The 21,322-nt window shown below is 55.8% G+C and overlaps 1 protein-coding gene across 1 annotated transcript in view; it reads left to right on the forward strand.

The window, feature by feature from the left end:
• The window catches only part of LOC122690746 (proto-oncogene tyrosine-protein kinase receptor Ret-like), a 34,323-nt gene that overhangs the window by 11,076 nt on the left and 1,925 nt on the right, over nt 1–21,322 (forward strand). The window contains 14 exon segments of the mRNA XM_043897668.1: nt 771–1,012; nt 2,302–2,497; nt 3,777–3,976; nt 6,103–6,361; nt 7,076–7,201; nt 8,721–8,831; nt 9,647–9,769; nt 10,714–10,979; nt 13,461–13,608; nt 15,029–15,136; nt 16,334–16,548; nt 16,631–16,753; nt 18,873–18,943; nt 20,214–20,351. Coding sequence (XP_043753603.1) covers nt 771–1,012; nt 2,302–2,497; nt 3,777–3,976; nt 6,103–6,361; nt 7,076–7,201; nt 8,721–8,831; nt 9,647–9,769; nt 10,714–10,979; nt 13,461–13,608; nt 15,029–15,136; nt 16,334–16,548; nt 16,631–16,753; nt 18,873–18,943; nt 20,214–20,351 — 2,326 coding nt within the window.

The following is a 21,322-nucleotide window of genomic DNA, read 5'->3' on the forward strand; positions in this document are numbered from 1 at the left end:
CCCTGGGTTGGGAAGACCCCCTTGGAAAAGGGAACGGCTACCCACTCCAATATTCTGGCCTACAGAATTCCATGAACTGTATAGTCCATGGGGTCGCAGAGTCAGACATGACTGAGCAACTCTCACTTCACTTCATCTTCTGGCGAGGAAGCTGAAGAACAGAGACAGAACCATCAGCCTCAGGCCACGCAGCCTGCAGGTGTATAGGGCAGGGATCCAAACCAGGCAGTCAGAAATATTTGTGTGTTAACATGAAATTACACCAGATGTCCCCAATGTTGGTTTTCAAGTGGTGGAATTGTGGCTTTTTTCTCACATTCTCTAAAATGAGCATGTCTTGCTTCCACAGTTAAGAAAATTCCTGACAGTTTTTCAGATACCAGCAAACGCTAGGAGCTGGATCTCTGGGCCTGCAGCGTGACTGGTGCCAGCCCTCGCCACAGAGGAGGCAGGCAGGGTGTGTGAAGGGGTGTGCCCTCCTAGGTGATTGGGTTGAGGACCTGAGGCAGACCTCCTGGTCCCTGCTCTTCCCTATCAGCACCAGTGCAGGCTGCAGGCACAGTGATGCTCAGAGCATAATCTCCACTGCAAACTGTGCTTGGAGGCTGTGCTCCACTGTGGAAGCTGAAGAGGGGCCATGGCCCAGGCCCAGCATGCACCCCAGCTCTGTCTCCTCTTGCACACTGCTCCCTGTGGGGCCCTGAGGAAGGCAGCTCACCCTCCCCTCAGCTCAGGGTCATCCTGGGGTTGCTGGTCTGTTTGGTGCTCAGGTGAGAGTCTGCCTTTCCGCTGCGATCTGGACAGCCTGGAGGTGAGCACGCGCTGGACCCTGGACCGTGAGCAGCGGGAGAAGTATGAGCTGGTGGCCGCGTGCACGGTTCGCATGGGCATGCGCGAGGAGGAGGTGATGGTGCCCTTCCCTGTGACCGTGTACGACGAGGACGACTCTGCGCCCACCTTCTTCGGGGGCGTCGACAGTGCCAGCGCGGTGGTGGAGTTCAAGCGGAAGGAGGTGCCTATGCGTTTGTCTGGTGCTTCTCTAGTGTCTGTCATCTCTTTGTTGTGCATCTGGGTCTCTCCATTCGTCATTTGTTCCTCGGTCTATTCAGCTGTCCATCTAGCCATCCAGACATGTGGCTGACCATCACTGTGGTTATTCGTCTTTCATTTGTCCATCAGTCTGTCTGTTGGGGTTTTGTTGGTTTCCAGGACAGCTGAGGAGGAGAGAGGACCAGCCCCGCTGGCCCCGAGCTGACCTCTGCCCTGGGAAGCGGGTGAGGGGAGGGGTTGGGGTGCCGGTGGGGTTGAGGGTAAGGGTGCCCAGCCTCTGACTCAACCATCAGGGCTCGCATCAGAGGGGCACAACTGTGGTACTGCAGAGGCGGGGCACACTGCCCCAAGGAGACGGAGAGGACATCTGCCAGGAGGGTGTTCCCTTCTTCGGGCTGTCAGCCCCTCAAGGGAGGGCCAGTGAGTTCAGGGAGGGTACCCCGGAGTGGAGGAAGACAGGCCAGTGGATCCGGCAGGGGTGTCCCTGCGCCGCCCCTCCCATCGGGGCCCCGCCTTCCTCTTGCCTGTGCAGGCGGAGCGTGACTGCCACCTGCTGGGCCCTGGGCTGTCCTGCAGCCGGCAGGCTGGCGGGAGCAAGGGGAGGGTCGGGGTCGGATATGCTGTGGTTGCCTGCTTCTCTGGACACCCAGGGAGCAGGTTTGGTGGATGGATGGGCAAGAGGAAAGCACATGGAGTAGGGAAGTGTCCCATGAGCCTGGCGGGGCAGCTCCATGGTAACACTGTGGAGCTTGGCCAGGAGTGAGAGCAGAGATGACATGTGGCTTTACTCAGAACCCCCCTCATGACCCCATCTAGCCTGGGGTACAGAAGAAGCTGTAGGAGAGCATTCTGGTGGACACTGTGCTTAGGTCCCAGCTCTGTCATCTGTCACTGCATGACATTGAGCTAACTTCTCCACTGTGCGGGGCCCAGCTTCCTGGAAGGAGAGTGGGGGTGCCCACTCTGCACTGTGGGGACCTGAATGAGGTCTTCCACAGAGCACCAGGGCATCTGTTCTAACCCATAATCATGGGAAGTCTGGAGATGCCATTGCACCTGTTGCAGAGGTGAGGTGCAGTGGCCCAGGAAGGGTGACAAGCAGGCTGGCTGGGGGCCCCTTGCAGCTTGAACCCTGGTCAGGCTGTCCCTGGAGCCAGCTCTGACCGCACACACCTGATCCACCTGCAGGGCACATGCCCTCCTATGGGCTCTGGCTTTCGGGGCCCTGACTGGCCCCCATATTCTTTGCAGGGCACAGTGGTAGCCACGTTACGTGTCTTCGATGCAGACGTGGTGCCAGCCTCTGGGGAGCTCCTGAGACGGTACACGAACACGCTGCTCTCTGGGGATGCCAAGGCCCTCCGGACCTTCCGAGTGGAGCACATGCCCAATGAGACCTTGGCCCAGGCCAACGGCAGCTTTGTGCGGGCAACCGTGCATGACTACAGTAAGAGGGGACCAGTGTGGCCTGACAGGGCCCCCTGGGGAACTGGCGACCTGCTTTCCTTGGGCAGGGCAGCACCCTGCACAAGTAGACACCTGTCCTGGCCCTCTCAGCCCCAGGTGGCCACCCCTTCCAACCCTCTTCCCAGCCTTTGTCTCTGCTGGGCTCACCTTGGCCACCTTGGTGGGTGTTTACAGGCTGTCCTTTCTCGCTGAACTGCCCCAAGGCCAAGGCTGACCCTGGCAGGACCCCCACCACACTACCCTGTGCTGACCACGCCAGGGCTCACCGCAACCTCCTAGGTGCCCAAGTGCCCAGGGATCCTTAACCACCCCCCCCCAGCAACTCTCCACTAACAGGAGTTGATGTCCAGTAGCAGCTCTGTGCCCTCAAATTGGAGGGTTCTGGGATGACTGTCCTGTCTGACTTCTGAAATGTGCCCACCCTCAGGGCTAAGCACCACGTGCCCCCAGGGCTCACCTGCAGGATTGGGTGTCCTCATCAGTTGCCAAACCTCCCCACCTCCCTCGCCTGCTCTCCTGCCTATGTTTTGTAGGATCACCTTTCAAATATGCCACTTGTGCTTGGATCCTTGTTTGGAGGCCTGCTTCTGGGGAACCCAGGATCACTGGTGCCTTTACCCCTTTCTGCCTGACCTAATCCTATTTCCTGTCTTCTTCCTCACCAAGCTCTGATGACCTCTATTCTGTGCAAGGGAAAATGTCATCCTTGCCCCTGCACACTCACTCTGTATGCCATGTGCACCCAGAGATCCTCGCCTCCTTTGTACTCCACTAAATGGGGATCTTAGCCTTGGCACACGGTGACTGCTCAGGAGTGTGGAAGCTCCTGGGTGCTTGAGGCCTGTGGAATCTGAGGGTCCATAGGAGGCTGGTACTGTTGCGAGAAGTTCTCAGGGGCCAGGACGGTCTTTCTGGGACCTTGCTGGTGGTGGTGGTGGGTCTTTACCTGTGTGTCCTTGCCCTGACATGCATCTTTCTTATACACATGCACACACACACACACCTCACTGAGGTTACCTCCCAGCTGAGGAGGGTCTTCTGGGCTCAGCTCAGCACAGTGACTCACATTTAAAATATTTCAACCTTAGTGCCTACAGCCAGGTCTGTTGTCTGTGTACCGTGTGGGTAGAAGTACCTGTTGTCACACGTATGCCCATGTGTCCAGGGAATGCTTTGCAGGGGAGATGTGCAGCATCGTGGGGCAGTGGTCTCCACCCTGGGCAGGGCCCCTACCTATCATCACATGCCTCCACCTGCAGGGCTGGTTCTCAACCAGAGCCTCCCCATCTCGGAGAGCTGGGCTGTGCAGCTGGCCGTGCTGGTCAACGACTCAGACTTCCAGGGCCTGGGGGAGGGTGTCGTCCTCCTCCACTTCAATGTGTCCGTGCTGCCCATCAGCCTGAGCCTGCCCAGTGCCTACTCCTTCTCCGTGAGCCGGCGGGCCCACCGCTTTGCCCAGGTGAGCTCCTGGCCTCTTGCCAGCCTGGGGAGGGGAATGGAGGAGCAGGGACTCCCAGGATGGGGTCACATGGGGGACACCACCTCCCTGAGCACACAGAGTGGCCCTGGGGAGCAACAGGCACAAAGCCAAGGAGGCTAAGGCCGTGGGAGAAAGGAGTGGGGCTGGTGGGCTTTGTGGGCCCCTCTTTGCCCTCTCCCTTCTCAGCATGTTTACATTTTTTACTAATGAAAGAGCAGTGCCAGTTAAATCTATGCTGACTTGGAAAGACATTCCTGGTGAATGAAGTGGGAAAAGTAGTTTGCAGAAGTATTGGTCTTAGGTGGCTCCATATGTTCAAAACCAAGTCTTCATTGCCAGAAATTTCCAAGTGTGCAAACATAGGCATTAGTGGAGACCTCTGCAAGGAAAGACAGGAAGTGCTTCTATTTCCTACTTTCCTGCAAGTCTGTTTGCTAGAGCTTATTTTGCATTTGTCATCAGAAAATAGTGATTAGAAGTAGAAAAAAAGGGAAGTGGTAAGAATTCATCAAAAGGATATAAGGGATAGATAAGAGTGATCTCTTTTCCTCATATCAGCCAGTGTTTAACGTTTTGGTGCAATTCTTTCTAGAATGTTTCTCTGAAGCACTTTTTAAAGTTTACTTGCAGTTATGGCAGGCATGACTTAACATACTGCATTCTCCTAATGGCATAGCTGTGGCCATGTGCCCTTTAGAATATCCCATTTAGGGTCATCTCCTAATTAGGACAGTGGCTTTGCCAGTTTCTGTGGTTGGTTCCCATGCCACCTCCGCTCCTGGCAGCCACTTAGGACCCAGCACAAGAAGAGCCACATCCTTGGACGTGGCCAGGCCACCCCACTTGCCACCCCCGCCAGGCCTTTCCTGGAAGCAGAGGGCAAGGCTGGTGAGAGGTGACGAAGCAGGGGGCCCTGAGGGGTGTCCAGGGGGGCTGAGGCAGGCATAGGCATTGCCAGGGGTGTGTCAGCAGAGCCAGGCAGTGGGGAGGGTGATGAGGGCTGAGTGGGAGTGGGGTCTGAGAGGGCGGGCCCTGCCAGCCTCTGCAACACCGCCCACCCCTGATGACTAAGTCTTTCCCTGTGCCTGGACTCACGAGGGTGCAGAGACCCGAGTCTTGGCCCAGCCTTACACACACTGCTGTCTCTCACCAGCCCCCCCTTAGTATTCATGATTATAAATTGAAGGTGGTGATCTCAGGCAATTTTGAGGATCACAGGAGAAAGTGGAAGTGAACCTGCTCTGTACAAGGAAGTGCTCGGAGCCTAGGAGGTGGTTTTGTTGTGGTATGAGGAGTGGGCTTGGTGGAGCCTGGCTCTGCCCTGGGCCTGAGCAAGGCTGAGCAAGGGCCTGGCCTGTGGCTGCAAGCAGGGGGCCCTGTGCCATCACTGCCGCCAGGCCCGCAGCCCTCGACCTTGACTGGTCAGAGCTTCTGATCTCAAGCCCCAGCAGCCCTAACTCCACCTTGGGTGGTGAGGGAGGGAAAAGGAGAGTTCAGGCCCCAGTGACCACTGTGGCCATGAGGCATCCCTGGAGAAGTATCCCTTCTCTCCCAGGGGTTCCGGCCCAAGTCTCGGAGGAGGCTCCAGGACCTGGGTGGGACAGCAACCCTGCTGTGTGAATTATGGCCCGGGTGCTGTGCTCTGGCTGACCAGGCAGGTGACCCAGGCAGGACACTGAGGATGGACCCTAGTGGTGCCCAGAGCACGACGGCCCCTGCCCAGAGGGGAGGGAGGTGTGTGGGAGGCATCCAGGCTGCCTCTGTGCCCAAATGAGGGAGCAAGTGAGGGGTGAGCCGGGCAAGCCAGCAAGCGCCTCCCTGGAGGGCCAGTCCCTAAACCAAAGCCCGGCACCCTGTGTTCTTTTCACCTCCGGCTCCCAGGAGCAGGGATGAAGGGTGGTGTCATGGTCTGCGCAGGGCCAGGCCAGGCCAGGCAGGCAGATGGGTCTGCAGATTCCAGGGGCATGGAGGATGGGGAGATTGGGGGCCACCATCTCTGGGCTGAGTGGGAAACTGTCCTGGGACTCAGCTGGCATGGAGCCCCTCCAGCCACTGTCCCAGGTGGTCTACTCACCTGGCTAAGGGTTCCGTGATCCCATGCCTAGATTGGGAAAGTCTGCGTGGAAAACTGCCAGGAGTTCAGCGGCATCCAAGTGCAGTACAGGCTGCAGCCCTCCAGCGCCAACTGCAGCGCCCTGGGGATGGTCACCTCAGCTGAGGACACCTCGGGGACCCTGTTCGTGAATGACACGGAGGCCTTGCAGCGGCCCGAGTGTTCCCAGCTCCAGTACACAGTGGTGGCCACCGAGAAACCAACCCACCAGCAAGCCCAGGCCCTGCTGCTCGTTACCGTGGAAGGGATGTGTGAGTGCCCGGCTGCGGGAAGGGTCAGGGTGGATGGGGCGTGGCAGAGCCTCGGGCTGTTCCTGCAGAAGGGTGCCGTCCTATACCCCGTCACTGACCAGTGGGCTTTCTTGAGCCTCCTTCTCTGTAAGATGAGAAAACAGCGCACAGCTGCACTGGAAGGATGATGGGGGAGGTATGACACAGTTTAGTCCAGTGTGACAGCATTGTGGGTGGCCGCTGCTGCCCATCGCCTCTGTCAGCAGGACCTACCTGTGCACTTGTTTTAGGGCTGCCAGGTACAATATAGGACCCAGGTTGAGTGTGAATTTCAGGTAAACAACAAGCAATTATTGTGGTGTAAGTACATCTCGTGCAGCCTTTGCAGTGAATTAGAAGACAAACTCCCCTATGTCCCTGTGATATTAGGGCCATATTTACACAAAGCAGGTATTCACTGTTCTCTGAAGTTCAAGTTTAATTGGGTGTCCTGCGTGTCCCTGGATGAGTCTGGCCACCTCCCATCCCCACTCCATACTCAGCCCCTTAGCTGCCCCTGCTGTGTGACTATGATGCCACCCCTCCCCCAGCAGCCCCCTCACTACCCTGCGCCCCCAGAGTTTAGTGACTGCCTCCTCTCTGGGCTCAACTCGGGACAGCTCCAGCCAGTGCTGCCTGCACCCATGGGTGCCCATGGCAGGCTGGCCCCCCATGACTGCTTTCTGCCACCCCTAGACATGCCTGAAGAGCCTGGCTGCCCCCTGTCCTGCGTGGTCAGCAAGAGGCAGCCCGAATGTGAGGAATGCGGTGGCCTGGGCTCTCTGACAGGCAGGTGCGAGTGGAGACAGGGAGATGGCAAAGGTAGGCCCTGGGCAGAGCCAGGCGGTGGGGAGTGTGATGGGGGCTGAGGGGGAGTAGGGTCTGTGCATGCAGGCCCTGCCAGCCTCTGTGACACCCCCCACCCCTGCCCATCTAGTCCTCCCCTGCGCTTGGTCCCTGCCGTGGCTCCTGATGCCAGGAGAGGGTGGTCACGAGCGCAGGGAACAGAGAACCTTCCAACTGTTTATCACCGATGGGATCACAGGTGCCTGAGACTGAGCTCGCTCTGGACTTGAGAAGGTCGGGGCCAAAGTTGAGATGTGTGTGTTTTCTTTTTACTTTATTCTAAAATTCTGAATTTCTGTATTGGTGCCTAAACCAGATGGTAATTAACATGTATATATCCATTTCTCTACCCATATACACATAAATACATGTGCAGTTGTGAATGTGAAATTGAAAGTGTTAGTCGCTCACTCGTGTCTGACTCTTTGGGACTCTGTGGACTGTAGCCCACCAGGCTCCTCTGTCCATGGAATTCTCTGACAAGAATACTGGAGTGGTAGCCATTTCCTTCTCCAGGGACTGTCCCAAGCCAGAGATCAAACTCAGGTCTCCAGCATTACAGGCAGACGCTTTACTATCTGAGCCACTATATTCACCCAATGCCTTCTCTTTTTTTTTAACTTTTTATGTTATATTGGAGCATAGTTGATGAACAATGTTGTGTCAGTTTCCAGTGTACAGCATAGTGATTCAGGTATACATATACGTGTATATATTCTTTTTCGAATCCTTTTTCCGTTGAGGTTTTTATAGCATATTGAGCAGAGTTCCATGTGCTATACAGTAGGTTCTGGTTGGTTATTTTAAATATAGTGTGTATACATGTGTATCCCAAACTCCCTGACTATCCCTTCTCCCCACTCTTCCCCCATTCACCCAATGCTTTTAAACACATAGTTCACAGACACTTTTCGAAGATCTCTTGGTAATATTACTGTGCATCCAAGAAGTGGAGGAATTAAGGTAGACTACACTGTTGACATGTCATTTATGGTTGGCTTTACTTCATGAAAACACAAACCTTAAAATAATTCAAAATATCCAAAGTGGTCTTCAGAGAGGCTCTACCCAGGAGTTCCCAGCCCAGGGGACATGGACCCAAATAGGAGGGACCTGAGCAGCCTTGGGTGTGGACAGTAACTGGCTGCCAGCTGGGCCCACCAATCTGAGGGTCCCACCCACAGTGCAGCCTAGAGAGGGTCCCAGCCTCATCTGGTCTCTTCTGGCCTCTCTGATGTGAGCCTGGCACAGCTCTGGGACTGCCTGGCTCCTCTGGCCCCCACCATCCTGGCTGCCCTGTACCTCAGGGATGCCCTGCTGGTAGGGCTCTGTGTGTGATTCTTCTCTGCTCAGATCTCAGTTTGCTCTTCCTTGCAGGGGATGGGGTGGGGTACAGGGTTGACCTGGAAGGCCCTGGGGTATGACCCTCCTGGCTCTGCAGTCTGAACAGGGCAGCTGCTCCCTTGTGGTCATAACTGCCCACTCTGTGTTGTAGGGATAACCAGGAACTTCTCCACCTGCTCCCCCAGCATCAGGACCTGCCCCGATGGACACTGTGATGCCGTGGAGAGCAGAGACCCCAACATCTGCCCCAAGGACTGCCTCCGTAAGCAGCCCGATGAGCCTGCACCGTGACTCTGAGCGAGCAGGAGCCTGATTGGGTGGGGGGAGTAACAAGCTAAAGGGGCTTGGACTCTCACCTGCATTTCAGCCAGACCAGCCAAGCTTCTGGGTTTTGCGTGCTGAGCCCTTTCCTAACATTTTTTTTTAATAAAGGCGCTCCTCCCCCCAAATTAGAGCTTGCTGGCTTGACCCACACCCTTCCAGTGTTGCTCTAGCCAACTCATGGGGCACGACTCCCTGTCCCCCGTTTTGCTGACTGCCAGCTGCCCCCTCTGCCCCTTTTCTGCTTCTGAAAAGTAACCAAGTGTGGACCTTGACCTGGGCCCAGGGCAGCCTGTGGGTTCCTCCTCTCACCTGCTGCAGCCAGGGAGCTGGTTTGGGGGCTCATCATGCTGCAACTGGGGCTTCCCAGATGGCGCTAGTGGTAAAGAAACCCACCTGCCAATGTAGGAGATGCGCAGGTTTGATCTCTGGATTGGGAAGATCCCCTGAAGAAGGGCCTGGTGACCCACTCCAGTATTTTTGCCTGGAGAATCTCATGGACAGAGGAGCTTGGTGGGCTACAGTCCACAGTGTTGCAAAGAGTCGACCTGACTGAAGCGACTTAGCACACATGCATGCATGCTGAGGCTCTTGCCTGGGGTGACCTAGACTTCTGATCTCACTGTGCTCCCTGGGCGTGAGAGTGCTGACATCAGGTGGGGAGGGGCCTCTCATGATCCTGTCTGGTGGTCCTGGCTGGCCAGGTCCCCCTGGAGGCTGAGAGTGGGCTGCTGAGTGGGTGGTGTCTGTCCTCAGGGGGCGGCAGCATCATTGGTGGGCACGAACCTGGGGAGCGCCGGGGGATTAAAGCTGGCTTCGGTATCTGCAACTGCTTCCCTGAGAAGAAGAAGTGCTTCTGCGAGCCGGAGGATAGCCAAGGTGCATTGGGGGTGGGGGGGTGGGGGGCACAGCTGGCCGGGATCCCCACACCTCCCTGAGCCTCCAGGGAGCAAGGGAGAAGATTGCAGGAAGGAAGAGAAACCTAGGAGATCTTCCTCCTTCCCTGGGGTCTTGGTTCCCCCATGTGTGCAGACAAGGAGCTGGCTCAAGGCTACTAAGACTGCCTTGTGGCCCGAAGTTCCTTTTTTTTTTTTTTTGGCAAGGCTTATGGGATCTTAGGTGCCCAACCAGGGATTGAATCTTGGCCACAGCCGTGAAAGCTCCTTGTCCTAACTGCTGGACCACCAAAGAATTCCCTGGCCTCAAGTTCTATAATAAAGATTGGGCTGGAAAACTAGTTATTCCACCAAATAGCTCAGCATCTCCTCAGACTGTGCCTGTGTAGAGCCTTTCCTGGGCCTGTGGCATTGGCCAGCTGGGTCCCCCCTCCCAGCACCCTCCAGGTGCTTCTTCTAGAACAGGGGGGCCCCACTGAACACATGGGGAGCTTTTCTGGCATTTGGGTGGTCATTGCATGGCCCAGATCCTGGGCCACTTGTCTTTCCTCTCCACTATATATTGAACATGAAGAAAATACAGAAGATATTAGGAATGCAGGAGAAGAACTTCTCCCACCCCCCGGGCCCCTGGGCCTCTGGCTTCAGTGCAACGTTCCAGGGTGGGGGAGGTGCAGGGGTGCACAACCTCTGGTGTGTGACCTCAGGCAGGATGTTTATAAATGCTCATTCCTTCCAGAAAAGGGCAATAATAGTCTCTTGTAGCAAAAACATACAGAACAGTACCTGCCATGGGTCAGGAGTGTTGGCAGGCAGCTCACAGTCGGTCACAGCAGCCACTTCCTGGCTGTCACAGGTGTGGCTCTGTTGGGTATTGGGGGTCCCCCTTGTGGGGTGTCTACTCTCACAGCCCCTACTCGCCCGCAGACACCCTGCGTGATGACCTCTGCTGCACAGTGATCACGGCAGCTGTGGTCTTCTCCATCGTATCTGTGCTGCTGTCTGTGCTGCTGTCCACCTTCTGCATCCACCGCTACCGCAAGAATGCCCACAAGCCGCCCATTGCCTCGGCTGAGATGACCTTCTGTCGACCCGCCCAAGCTTTTCCGGTCAGCTACTCCTCATCTGGTGCCTGCCGGCCCTCTCTGGACTCCATGGAGAACCAGGTCTCAGTGGACACCTTCAAGTTCCCGGTGAGGTTCTCCATGTGGCAGCAGGGCCAGGGAGGCAGCCCTTCCAGGTAGCCATGTGGGTAGCCTCTGGTCTAGGGCAGCTGGGGAAGGAGGGGGGGACAGAAGGGGCAGGGCCCTTGGGGTTGTTGCATCCTTGCCTGCCAGGAGGACCTCGTGAGCTTCCAGCTGTCTTCTAACCTCCACCGAGATGTCTTTCAGGGAGGGCAGAAGGCAGGGGTGGGGCAGAGAGCGTGAATCAGTGTGGAAAAGGATGGGTGTGGATTTAAATGACTGAGATCTGGGCCATTAGGCTCCAAGGAGAGGGCAGGCCATGCTGTACCCACCTAAGATATCTCCTACGGAGGCCCCAAGTGCTGGAGGATGCAGCCTTGGGGGAGGCCCTGAGGAGGAGTGTGTGGGTTTTATTCTCAGAAGGTAGGACCACCCTAGGGCTGGAGGCTGATGTTCTGCCTTCATTTCCACGGGTCGCTCTGCTGGGGAGTCTGTTGGGTAGGAGCCCCATGATGAAACACTGTCCCCATCCAGGCGAGAGAGACTGGCAGGTGGGGGGCCTGGCCGCAGCCAGGAGGGGATTCTGTCTGTGGCTTGGAGAGTGGGGTTGCTGAGAGGCCTCTCAGGCACCATCAGGGGAGCCTGGCCCCAGGACTCTGTGACTGGCCTGCCAAGAGGGGAGAATCAGCCCAAGCCTCCTCCTCCATGACATGGTCTGGGCCTGCAGTTAGTGTGGGAGGCTCAGACACCACCTCCTGCCCGGCCAGGCTGCTCCTCCGCCTGTCTGCCCTCCAGTGTTTTTGCTGAGGAGACTGAAATACTATGGGGACTGGGGGCTGGAGACCTCCCACCTGCTGAGTGTTTGGAACCAGCAAAGTCAGGAAGGAGGCCTCTGTGGCCACCACATCTGGGAATGGCCCTCGTGGCCCAGGGACGAGCCATTTGATTCCCTTATATGCCCTGACGGTTTGTGCTGAGACACACAATGAGAGAGGTTCTTCTGTGGGGGGGGGGGGGCCACGGACCACTTTCAGCCTCTAGCCCAGAGTGCAGAGAAGCCAGAGCTGGGCCGGAGGCCCAGGACCACACTGACCAGCTCTGAGGTCTTAGACACATTATTCGACCCTTTGGCCTTAGTTCTGTCTTACATAAAGTGGGGAGGACACTTTGGGGTTTTAGCACTTTTAAAGAGAAACAAATGAGAGATATCCCCTCTTAGCCCAGTCTTTATGTGCAGTCAGCTGTTATCCAGTGCAGTGTGGACACCAGGGTGGTGGTGACTCTGTTGTCACCTTTGAGCCTGACTATGGATTCTTGGTAGAGGAGGAAATGGCAACCCACTCCAGTATTCTTGACTGGAGAATCTCATGGACAGAGGAGCCTGGCTACAGTCCATGGGAGTCAGACACGACTGCCTCTTTTGCAACTTAAAGAACAAACAACATGGGTTATTGGGGAAGCTGAGACACCAGGACACCTGGGGAGCTGGCTGGAAGGCGCCCCTGGCCGTGGTGCTTAGAGGAGCCTGCCTCTGCTCCCAGACGTAAGAACACAGGGTTCTGGTCCCTGGGGGGGGGGGCAGTGGGTCACCAGTGTGTGTCTGTGGGTTAGGCGAGCCTGCCAGGCACATCATAAGCAGCCCCTGGAGCCATGCCCACACCCAGCCACAGCAAGACTTGGGGACCTGGGCATCCAGTGCTGACGGGAAGGCAGGTTCCAGACAGGCTTCAGCATCCCCAGAGTTCAGGTCTTCGAGCCAGTCTTGGGGTCTGGGAAGACCCCACCCCAGAGGGGTCTTCAGTGGGCATGGTGTGTTGGGAAGGCCGGTGTGTGCAAGTTCTGGCCAGTGGCTGGGCTGTGGGAGGAGCAGACTCTTCCACACATTGTCAGGGAGGGATGGGGGGGTACCTGAGGGGCACAGTGGTAACTTTCTAGAGGCTGCCACACCAGGAAGGTGTTCTTGACACCCCATCCTGTAGCTGGGAGTGCAGGGCTGGTAGGCAACTGGGGCCACAGCTGCCACTTGAGTTCTCTTGGAAGTCCTGGAGCCTGGGCCACTGTCAGTGCCTGGTGTCCAAAACAGAGGTGGTGCCATGAGGCTTGGGCCTGAGTCCCAGGGAAGAGGCTGTGGTCCCCCTGTGAGCACCTGTGGGTGCTGAGTAAACCCTGACTCTCTCACTGGAGATACCAGGCCCTGGGCCTGAGGTGGCCCAGGGCATCTATAGTAGATGGAGGCCAGTGAGGGTATGAGCATACGGAGTCCAGCCAGTCTGTGGCAACACCTGCCTTCCTGTGGGGGGACGCATCTTGTCATGGCACCTCAGGGCCTGACTGTGGGGTCTTGCCCTTGGACATGGTGACTGTCACCTGTCACTTCAGGTGACAGTCGGCCGTCTGCACATGGAGCTTGTCCGCCGGCTCTTGCCTTCTTCCTTTCTTCTTACCTTCGCCATCTCTCTTCCCTCTCTTTTTCCTTCAAACCCAATGTAGGAGGATCCCAAGTGGGAATTCCCACGGAAGAACTTGGTGCTTGGAAAAACTCTGGGAGAAGGTGAATTTGGAAAAGTGGTCAAGGCCACAGCCTTTCGGCTGAAAGGCAAAGCAGGGTACACGACTGTGGCTGTGAAGATGCTGAAAGGTACGTGCCCAGGCAGTACACAGGGGGCTCTGCCACTCACACCTGCGGGGGCCCCAGTGGGTGGATGAAGCCCTTATGACAGCCAGGACTCTGGCAATCAGCCTGCTGCCTCCTGAAGAACCAATACGCCTCCCCTGCTCTTCTTGAGTGGCTGCAGTCTAGGGACCTCCACCATGGATGATGTGGGCTGGTGTGGTCCCTGGAGAAGCAGGGTAAGACATTCCTCCCTTGAAAGCTTTCAGAGCCATGTTGCTTGTGTATCAATGTTGGGTAAAGATCCGAGTTTAAATTAAAAGCCCTTAAGTTCAAAACCGACAGCTCTCCCCACCTCAGTCTGCCCCATTAATTTCTTTCGCCAAGCGTCCACTGAGGTCCTGGTGAAGAGACCACCTGTAAGGACTGGCCCCTGTCCCCCAGGTCCCTGCCTTTCCCAGTCCCCATCCCCCCCAGCCCTTAGTGGGCCAGCACTGCCCCAGTCTTAGCACATGCTGGGTATCCTCACTGCTGCTTCTCAGCAGGGACTGGGTAGACAGTCCTCTGCCATGGCTGAGTTCTGCCTCAGCTTGACCAACTGAGGGCCCAGTGGCCATGTGATGGGCACATTTTAGGCTGATGCACTCTGATGTTCAGCAGTCGGGGAGCCATGCAGTGCCGGGTACTTTTGTGTACTTACCCAGGCCCTCAGACTGGGGTTGCCCCTTGTCTATGAGACCCCAGGCCCTAAGAGGGCACAGTGAGACTGGCCCTGGGTCACTCATGTGTGGTCCAAAGGGTTCCAATGCCCCATCTTGCAGCTGTCTTCTCATTTCCAGACAAGTCTACAGCCAGAGGCAGTGGCACAACTGGGCAGTGGGATGTGGGGCCATGACCCAGGAGGACAGTTGGCCAGGAGACCTCCACACCCAAGCTCCTGAGCACAACTATCTCTGCCCTTGGAAAACACACACTCAGCATGGCAAGACGACTTCTGTGAAGTCTCATGGCCTTCACCTTTCTCCAGGGCCTCACCCCCCTTTGCCAAGTGCTTGGTTGGCAGGTGTTTGGGGACACCAGGGAGTCCCTTTACCTCCCCAGAAGGGTTAATGAAGGGTTAACGCCACTGTCTTTGAGAGATGGTGATTGCAGGGAAATAATGCCATTTGCATGCATAGCCCAGCCCAGAAGGCTTTCCATGGAAAGACTCTGCTCACATGGAAGTGCGCTCCTCTGGTTCTTACTCCCTGTAGGCAATTGAGGCCGCTGTTGACCCTCCCATGGGCTGAGAGTAGCTCCAAGCAGTGAGGTCCTGGCAGGCCTCAGTCTGAACCTGAGTAGGATGTCTGGGAAGGAGACAAGTCTGTGTAGACCCCTCGTTTGCGCCTGTGACCCAGCATGGTGGTAGCAGGGACTTTGTGACCTGCTTTGTTTCTGTGCATTTCAGAGAATGCCTCCCCAAGCGAGCTGTGGGACCTGCTATCAGAGTTCAACCTCCTGAAGCAGGTCAACCACCCGCAAGTCATCAAGCTGTACGGGGCCTGCAGCCAGGATGGTAAGACCAGCCGGGGACTAGCAGCTGCTGGGCACAAGCCAGGGGCTCTGGGCTGCTCCATTCTGCATTCTCCCTCATCCCCATCCTTTTCTTCTCTGGCACCTGTCCTCTCTCTTCCTGGAAGCATGGTTTCTCTGGCTCTTGCCTGAAACTTGTGTGTCAGTGGACCATGAGGGCTGCCACAGGAGTGTTCCCTGGGGTCTCTGGCGACATCCTGGTTGTCAGCACCCTGCCCCAGGCTGAGCCCTTAAGACAGGGAAGTCCAGAGATGAGCAGTGTCTCCTGGGCACCTACTAGATATGCCATAACCTCCAGGTGATCTCAACCCCACCCCAGCCTGGGGTGGCAAAGGCAATGGCAGATCATTTTTCACATAAGAGCATTTTGCTCTATTAGTCTTCCAAAACTGCTTTGCCACCCTGGGGGCCTCCCACTTTGTGTGTGTGTGTGTGTGTGTGTGTGTGTGTGTGTGCATGTGCGCGTGGGTGCATGTGTATTTCGGGTGTGAGGGAGATGGGAGGCCGACAGGGAGAGAGCAGCAGGGGCACCAGTAGCACTCAGGGCCGGGCCTCGGGGAGGACTGTGGCCTGAGAGCAGGCAGGGCAGGGAGAGGGTGGCCAGGGGCAGTCCAGAACCTCTGCCTCCATCAGCTGTCCCCAGGCCATACTGTGGCAAGACCAGGGGTACAGAAAGTTCCTGACATCCGAGCAGCAGTGGTTATCTCCCAGGGCAGCTTCAAATGCAGTGACTGCTTGCCCTGGACACCCAGGAAAGAGGTTGTGGTCAACTGTCCAGGCAGCTGGCTTTGGAATCCAAAGCCCCTGCAAGATGGAGGAGCTTCCCAAGTGGCACTAGTGATAAAGAACCTGCCTGCCAATGCAGGAGATGTAAAAGACTTGGGTTCAATCCCTGAGTCAGGAAGATCCCTTGGAGGGGGACATGACAACCTACTCCACTCTTCTTGCCTGGAAAATCCCATGGACAGAGGAGCTTGGCAGGCTACAGTCTATAGGGTCACAAAGAGTCAGACATGACTGAAGTAACATAGTGCTGCAAGGTGGAGAGCAGAGTGATGGGAGAGTGAGCTGAGGCTTGAGTCCTCAGGCTGCTGGAAGCGATTGCCCCGTGCTGGCCCAACTTCTGCCTGCCCAGGGTCACCTAAGCAGCCAGCCCACGTACCTACTGCTCTGCCCCTAGGGCCACTGCTCCTCATCGTGGAGTATGCCAAGTACGGCTCCCTGCGGGGCTTCCTCCGAGAGAGCCGCAAGGCGGGACCTGGCTACGTGGGCAGCGGGGGCAGCCGCAACTCCAGTTACCTGGACAACCTGGAGGAGCAGGCCCTGACCATGGGCGACCTTGTCTCCTTTGCCTGGCAGATCTCACAAGGGATCCAGTACCTGGCTGAGATGAAGGTGCGTGCCGCCCCAGCCCCGCGCCCCCTCCGCCAGCGATTGGCCCGGGGTTCAGGGGTCCCTGCTGTTGTCTTTTCCACAGCTTGTCCATCGGGACTTGGCAGCCAGAAACATCCTGGTAGCCGAGGGCCACAGGATGAAAATCTCAGATTTTGGTCTGTCCCGAGATGTTTATGAAGAGGATTCCTACGTGAAGAGGAGCAAGGTACCAGGCTCTGGGGTGTGATGGCCTGAGGGCAGAGGGCATGGTCAGGGAGCCCACAGGGTGGGGACAGATTTTGATCTGAGGAAGATAAAGCGGGTTTTTAGAGTGCAAACTTCCAGTCCTCATCCCCGAACTCTTTCCTAGTCCTGGGTCCCCAGAGACCCAGAGCAGGACTCAGTCTTGAGCCTGTTCCTTCTCTTCCTCACAGCCACACGTGCTGTTTTGGAGCTCCCTGCTGGGAGTGGGGTTCCTGCAGCTTCTCTCACTTTTCATCACTATCACTTCTAAAGGTCACCCACCACTGCAGAAATAACAATCTTCTTGTCTGCAGTTGCTCCTCTCACTGCTGCAGAGTGAAGGTCACTGTTTTACTTTCTGTGTAACTTTAGTCCTTTGCTTGGGGAAAAGAAATGAATTAAACCCAAGCTTGCTAGTCATTCTTTACAGAAAGGATTGAACCACTTTACAGCAGGGTATGCTCCTGGTCCAAGGGCCTAGGAACGGCTGACTAAGTGAGTTTGGAAGGCAATCAGGAGGATCCTGGAGACAAAGTCCAGAGTTACAGTGTAGAGATTTGGGAAGCTTTTTCCAAGTCACTAAAACAGGTGGTTCGGGGACCTTCTTGGGAAACCTGGTTCCCTGGTATGGTCCCCTTCCCTGTGACATTGGTCTTGACTTTCTTGGTGCTGCTATCCTCCCAACCCCTTTCTAGTAGCCTCCCTGTGACAGACTAGACAGGGAAGATCACAGGCCCCCTCAAGACACACAGCTAAGCTGGCATTCAGAACAGATGCTGCTCAAAAAGAAAAACACAGAAAGCCACGACATACACTTCAGCTTTGCTCTGAGGGGCGAGTGAAGCCCAGGTGCTCCTGGGGCTGTGAGGATGACATTTGATTTCTTGTGGGGTTTCTGTTGTGACAGCACATCTTAGAAGTGCTGAAGGGGAAGTGGAGAGGGGTACTCCCTACCCCGTGGAGGGGGCTGGATGGAACTTCCTGTTGATGCACTGGTCCTCGGGAAGGCCCTGTGTCACCCAGCAAGGAAGCACAAGGTGCCCAAGCTCGGCCCCTGAGAGCACAGCCTGCAGGTTGCATTGTTAGAAACACACACCCTCGAAGCAGTCACACTTCATGTAGGGTATGAATCCTAAATAGTACTTTAAAAAAAAAAAAAGAAGTACAATAAATGCATTAAAATCCAAAGCAAATGCCTTTTTTTTAATTGATTGTGCCTTGATGCTGACCTGTTTGTTGTTGTTTAATCGATCAGTCGTGTCTGACTCTTTGCGACCCATGGACTGTAGCCCAGCAGGATCCTCTGTCTATGGAATTCCCCAGGCAAGAATACTGGAGTGGGTTGCCATTTCCTCCTCCAGGGTATCTTCCTGACCCATGGATCAAACCCGCATCTCCTGCACTGCAGGTGGATTCTTTACCACTGAGCCACCAGGAAAGCCCGCTGATCTATTTGTACCAAAAAGCTATTTCTTAAGTTGCATTAGAAAGGATTTGTTAGGTTGAACTCCAGCCTCTCCATGGTGGAGGACAGTCTTTTAGAGGATGCTAAAAGGGCCCTGGGATAAAATAAGGGAAAAATCAGACTCAAGACACTCACATTGATTTCTTCGCTCAGAGCTTCTTAGAAAGGCCTTTAGTGTGTTCATTTGTGTCAGAAATTCCCAAGATGGAAACACTGGATGTTGGCTTCCCAGACCCCTTCACCCTCAGAAATCAGGGGAGATCTTGATGGAAGTGCTTCCAGCCTACCCACTGGGCAGCACCCAGGGTGCAGTGCCCCTGATCTCCCGAGAAGTGACCACAGTGGGGCCTGGCTTGCACTTAGCATCAATTCCTTGGGATGTGGTGCATGACCAGCACACCTTGTATAGCTGTGGGCAGGCCGACTGACTCCCTCGGGGGTCTCAGCCAAGCCTAGGAAGGCGGGGCTAGGACTCCAGCCCCTGTGAGGCTGGGCTGCTGGCCTCTACCCAGGAACACACTGGAGTCATTACTCAGTGTTCCCTAAGAGCTGAAAGAGCCTGAGATGTGTCCCCCACACACACCAGTTCCTAGGATCTCAGAGCAACGTTAATGCCTTTCTTTCACTCCTTCCTTAGGGTCGGATCCCAGTCAAGTGGATGGCCATTGAGTCCCTCTTTGATCATATCTACACCACCCAGAGTGATGTGTGAGTCTGGGTGTTGCCTTCCTGGGGTGGAGGTTACATGTATGCACCTGTCTGGGCAGCTCTGCTGGGGAACAGAGTTGCCCTGAGTCCCTGTCAGCTCATTCCAGCCGTCCAGAGTGACCTCCCCAAACTGGGGGGCTGTGGATGGGGAAGCTTTGTGTACTCACACAGCAAATGGCAAAGGCCCAGGCAGTAGTTCTGAGTGCCACGGTGGAATGCATGAGGATGTGAGCCATAGCTGCAGCCCCCTTGCCTCCCCCACCTCCCCTGCCCTCTCTTTGGACATCTCAGTGACACACAGTCCCAGCTGAACAGTTCCCTCTCTGTGAGCCTGAGTGTGAGCGGGCTTCAAGCAGGTCCCTGGAGACTGGTCCCCACCCAGAGACAGGTTTAGGGTGGAGTGACCTTGAATGGGTTTCCGGTACCCAAACTGCTCCAAGACCAAAACTCAAGTCTTCCAAGTCCAACTGCATTCTCAATTGTTTTGAAAACCACAACAGACTTGTTTCCAAATGTTCTGCTGTAAACAGCCTTGCATGTTTTAAATAAAGTAGGCTGTGAAAAGGCAATTCTTAAACAGTTTTAACAGCTGTGTTCTGATTACCAAGTGGACTGTAAAACAACTGGAAATGCAGGGGAAAGCATAATGAGACTAAAAGTCAATGGGGCCCCACCATCCCAAAATAACTACGGCCAGCACTCACAGGCCTTGCCTAGAGTTGTCCGTGGCATGCAGGCATTCTTTATTACTGTAAACGGGCTTGTGTGATAATGCTGTTTTGTGATGATTTTGTCCCCACTTGACAGTAAATTTTCCCTCACAGTTGATATTTTCCCATTGCAGTGTTTTTTCCTTTTAACATCTTATGAAAATTTCCAGGCACACAGAAAAGGTGAAGGGGTTTTGCAGAGTGCCCTGGTGCCCTGTGGCCTCAGTTTGACCTGCTTTTCACTGTGCTCATTTGCATTCCCTGTGCCGTCTCTGATGCTACAGAGCTTCACCTCAGGGGTCAGCCACCTGCCCTTTTTGGATATGGGGGCTGAGCTTGGGCAGCAGCTTGCCAGGGGGTTGGGGCAGGGCAGGCAGACACCTGGTCCCGCCTCCATTCCACTTCCATCTGTCTGGTCAGCCTAGGCTGAAACTGTGGGCACTTGGACCACTCTCTGTACAGGGAACTCGGGTCCTGTTGCTGCCCAGGGGGAGGATATCTGGGGCGCTGAGGATGCCACAGACTCAGTGCAGTCGCTCATTGGCCCTCTGGTTCTGCAGGTGGTCCTTTGGTGTCCTGCTGTGGGAGATTGTGACCCTGGGCGGCAACCCCTACCCTGGGATTCCTCCAGAGCGGCTCTTCAACCTTCTGAAGACAGACTATCGGATGGAGAGGCCAGACAACTGCAGCGAGGAGATGTGAGCATGCTTTCTCTGGTCCAGCCTCCCCAGCCACTGACACTCCAGGTTTTGGAGGGGTGGGGTCATGCACACTCATCCTTTCCCACTGCTGGGCAGCCCTGGGTGCCAGCCCTAGGGGAGCTGGGCAGCTGGAAGCAACGGGCTAAGACAAAGGCACAGATGACAGAGAACCACCCTTGGGCATGATGGCAGATGCTGGGGACCCAGATTCCACTGGGGGCTGGGTGGGCCTCCTGGGGGGACTTACAAGCTGAGGGGGAGCAGGACCCCAGGAGAGGTGGTGGAAGGATGAGGGAGCAGCTTCAGTCTAAGGCTAGAGACCTGTCCCAGGATGCTTGGGGAGGGGCAGGTAATTCAGAATGGCCCCAGGGGTACATACAGGGGAGCGCCCAAGTGGAGACACCAAGGCAGACAAAGAGCAGGCAGATGGCACCTGGACTTCAGCTTGAGGGCACCAGAATCTTCTCATCAAATGGTGGTTCCATCAGATGATCCTTGGAGAACAGGTTGAGAACACATGAGAAGGGGGTCATCCATAGTTAGACACACACTGGTCCATTCATTCTACAAAGTCTGTCATGCACCTGCCATGTGCCTGGCTCAGGGCTGTGGGAGTGCAAGGGTGAGTAGGTGCTGCCTCCCTGGGCACCCTAGACTGGCAGGCACAGGCCCAGCACTCACCCACAAGGTGGCCCCTGCAGCCCTGCCAGAGCCCCAGGGGAGGGAGGGAGGGAGGTGCAAGACAGAGTGTGCTTGGCAGGTTTTTGTGTTCATACACAGTTCATCCTTCATAAGAGTTTTAAGGACTGGCATTTCTGCGTTAGCTGCCATAACAAGCATGGCTGGACCACAGCGCCAGACACTGTGAGCCCCTGCTGACCCATCATACCCTGGCCCAACTCAGAGAAGGATGTCAGTGACACAGGAACAGCTTTGGGATTTTGGACCAGAGCCTCTGGGGCCCAGGT

The sequence above is a fragment of the Cervus elaphus genome, chromosome X (assembly GCF_910594005.1).
Source record: "Cervus elaphus chromosome X, mCerEla1.1, whole genome shotgun sequence".
NCBI lineage: Eukaryota > Metazoa > Chordata > Mammalia > Artiodactyla > Cervidae > Cervus > Cervus elaphus.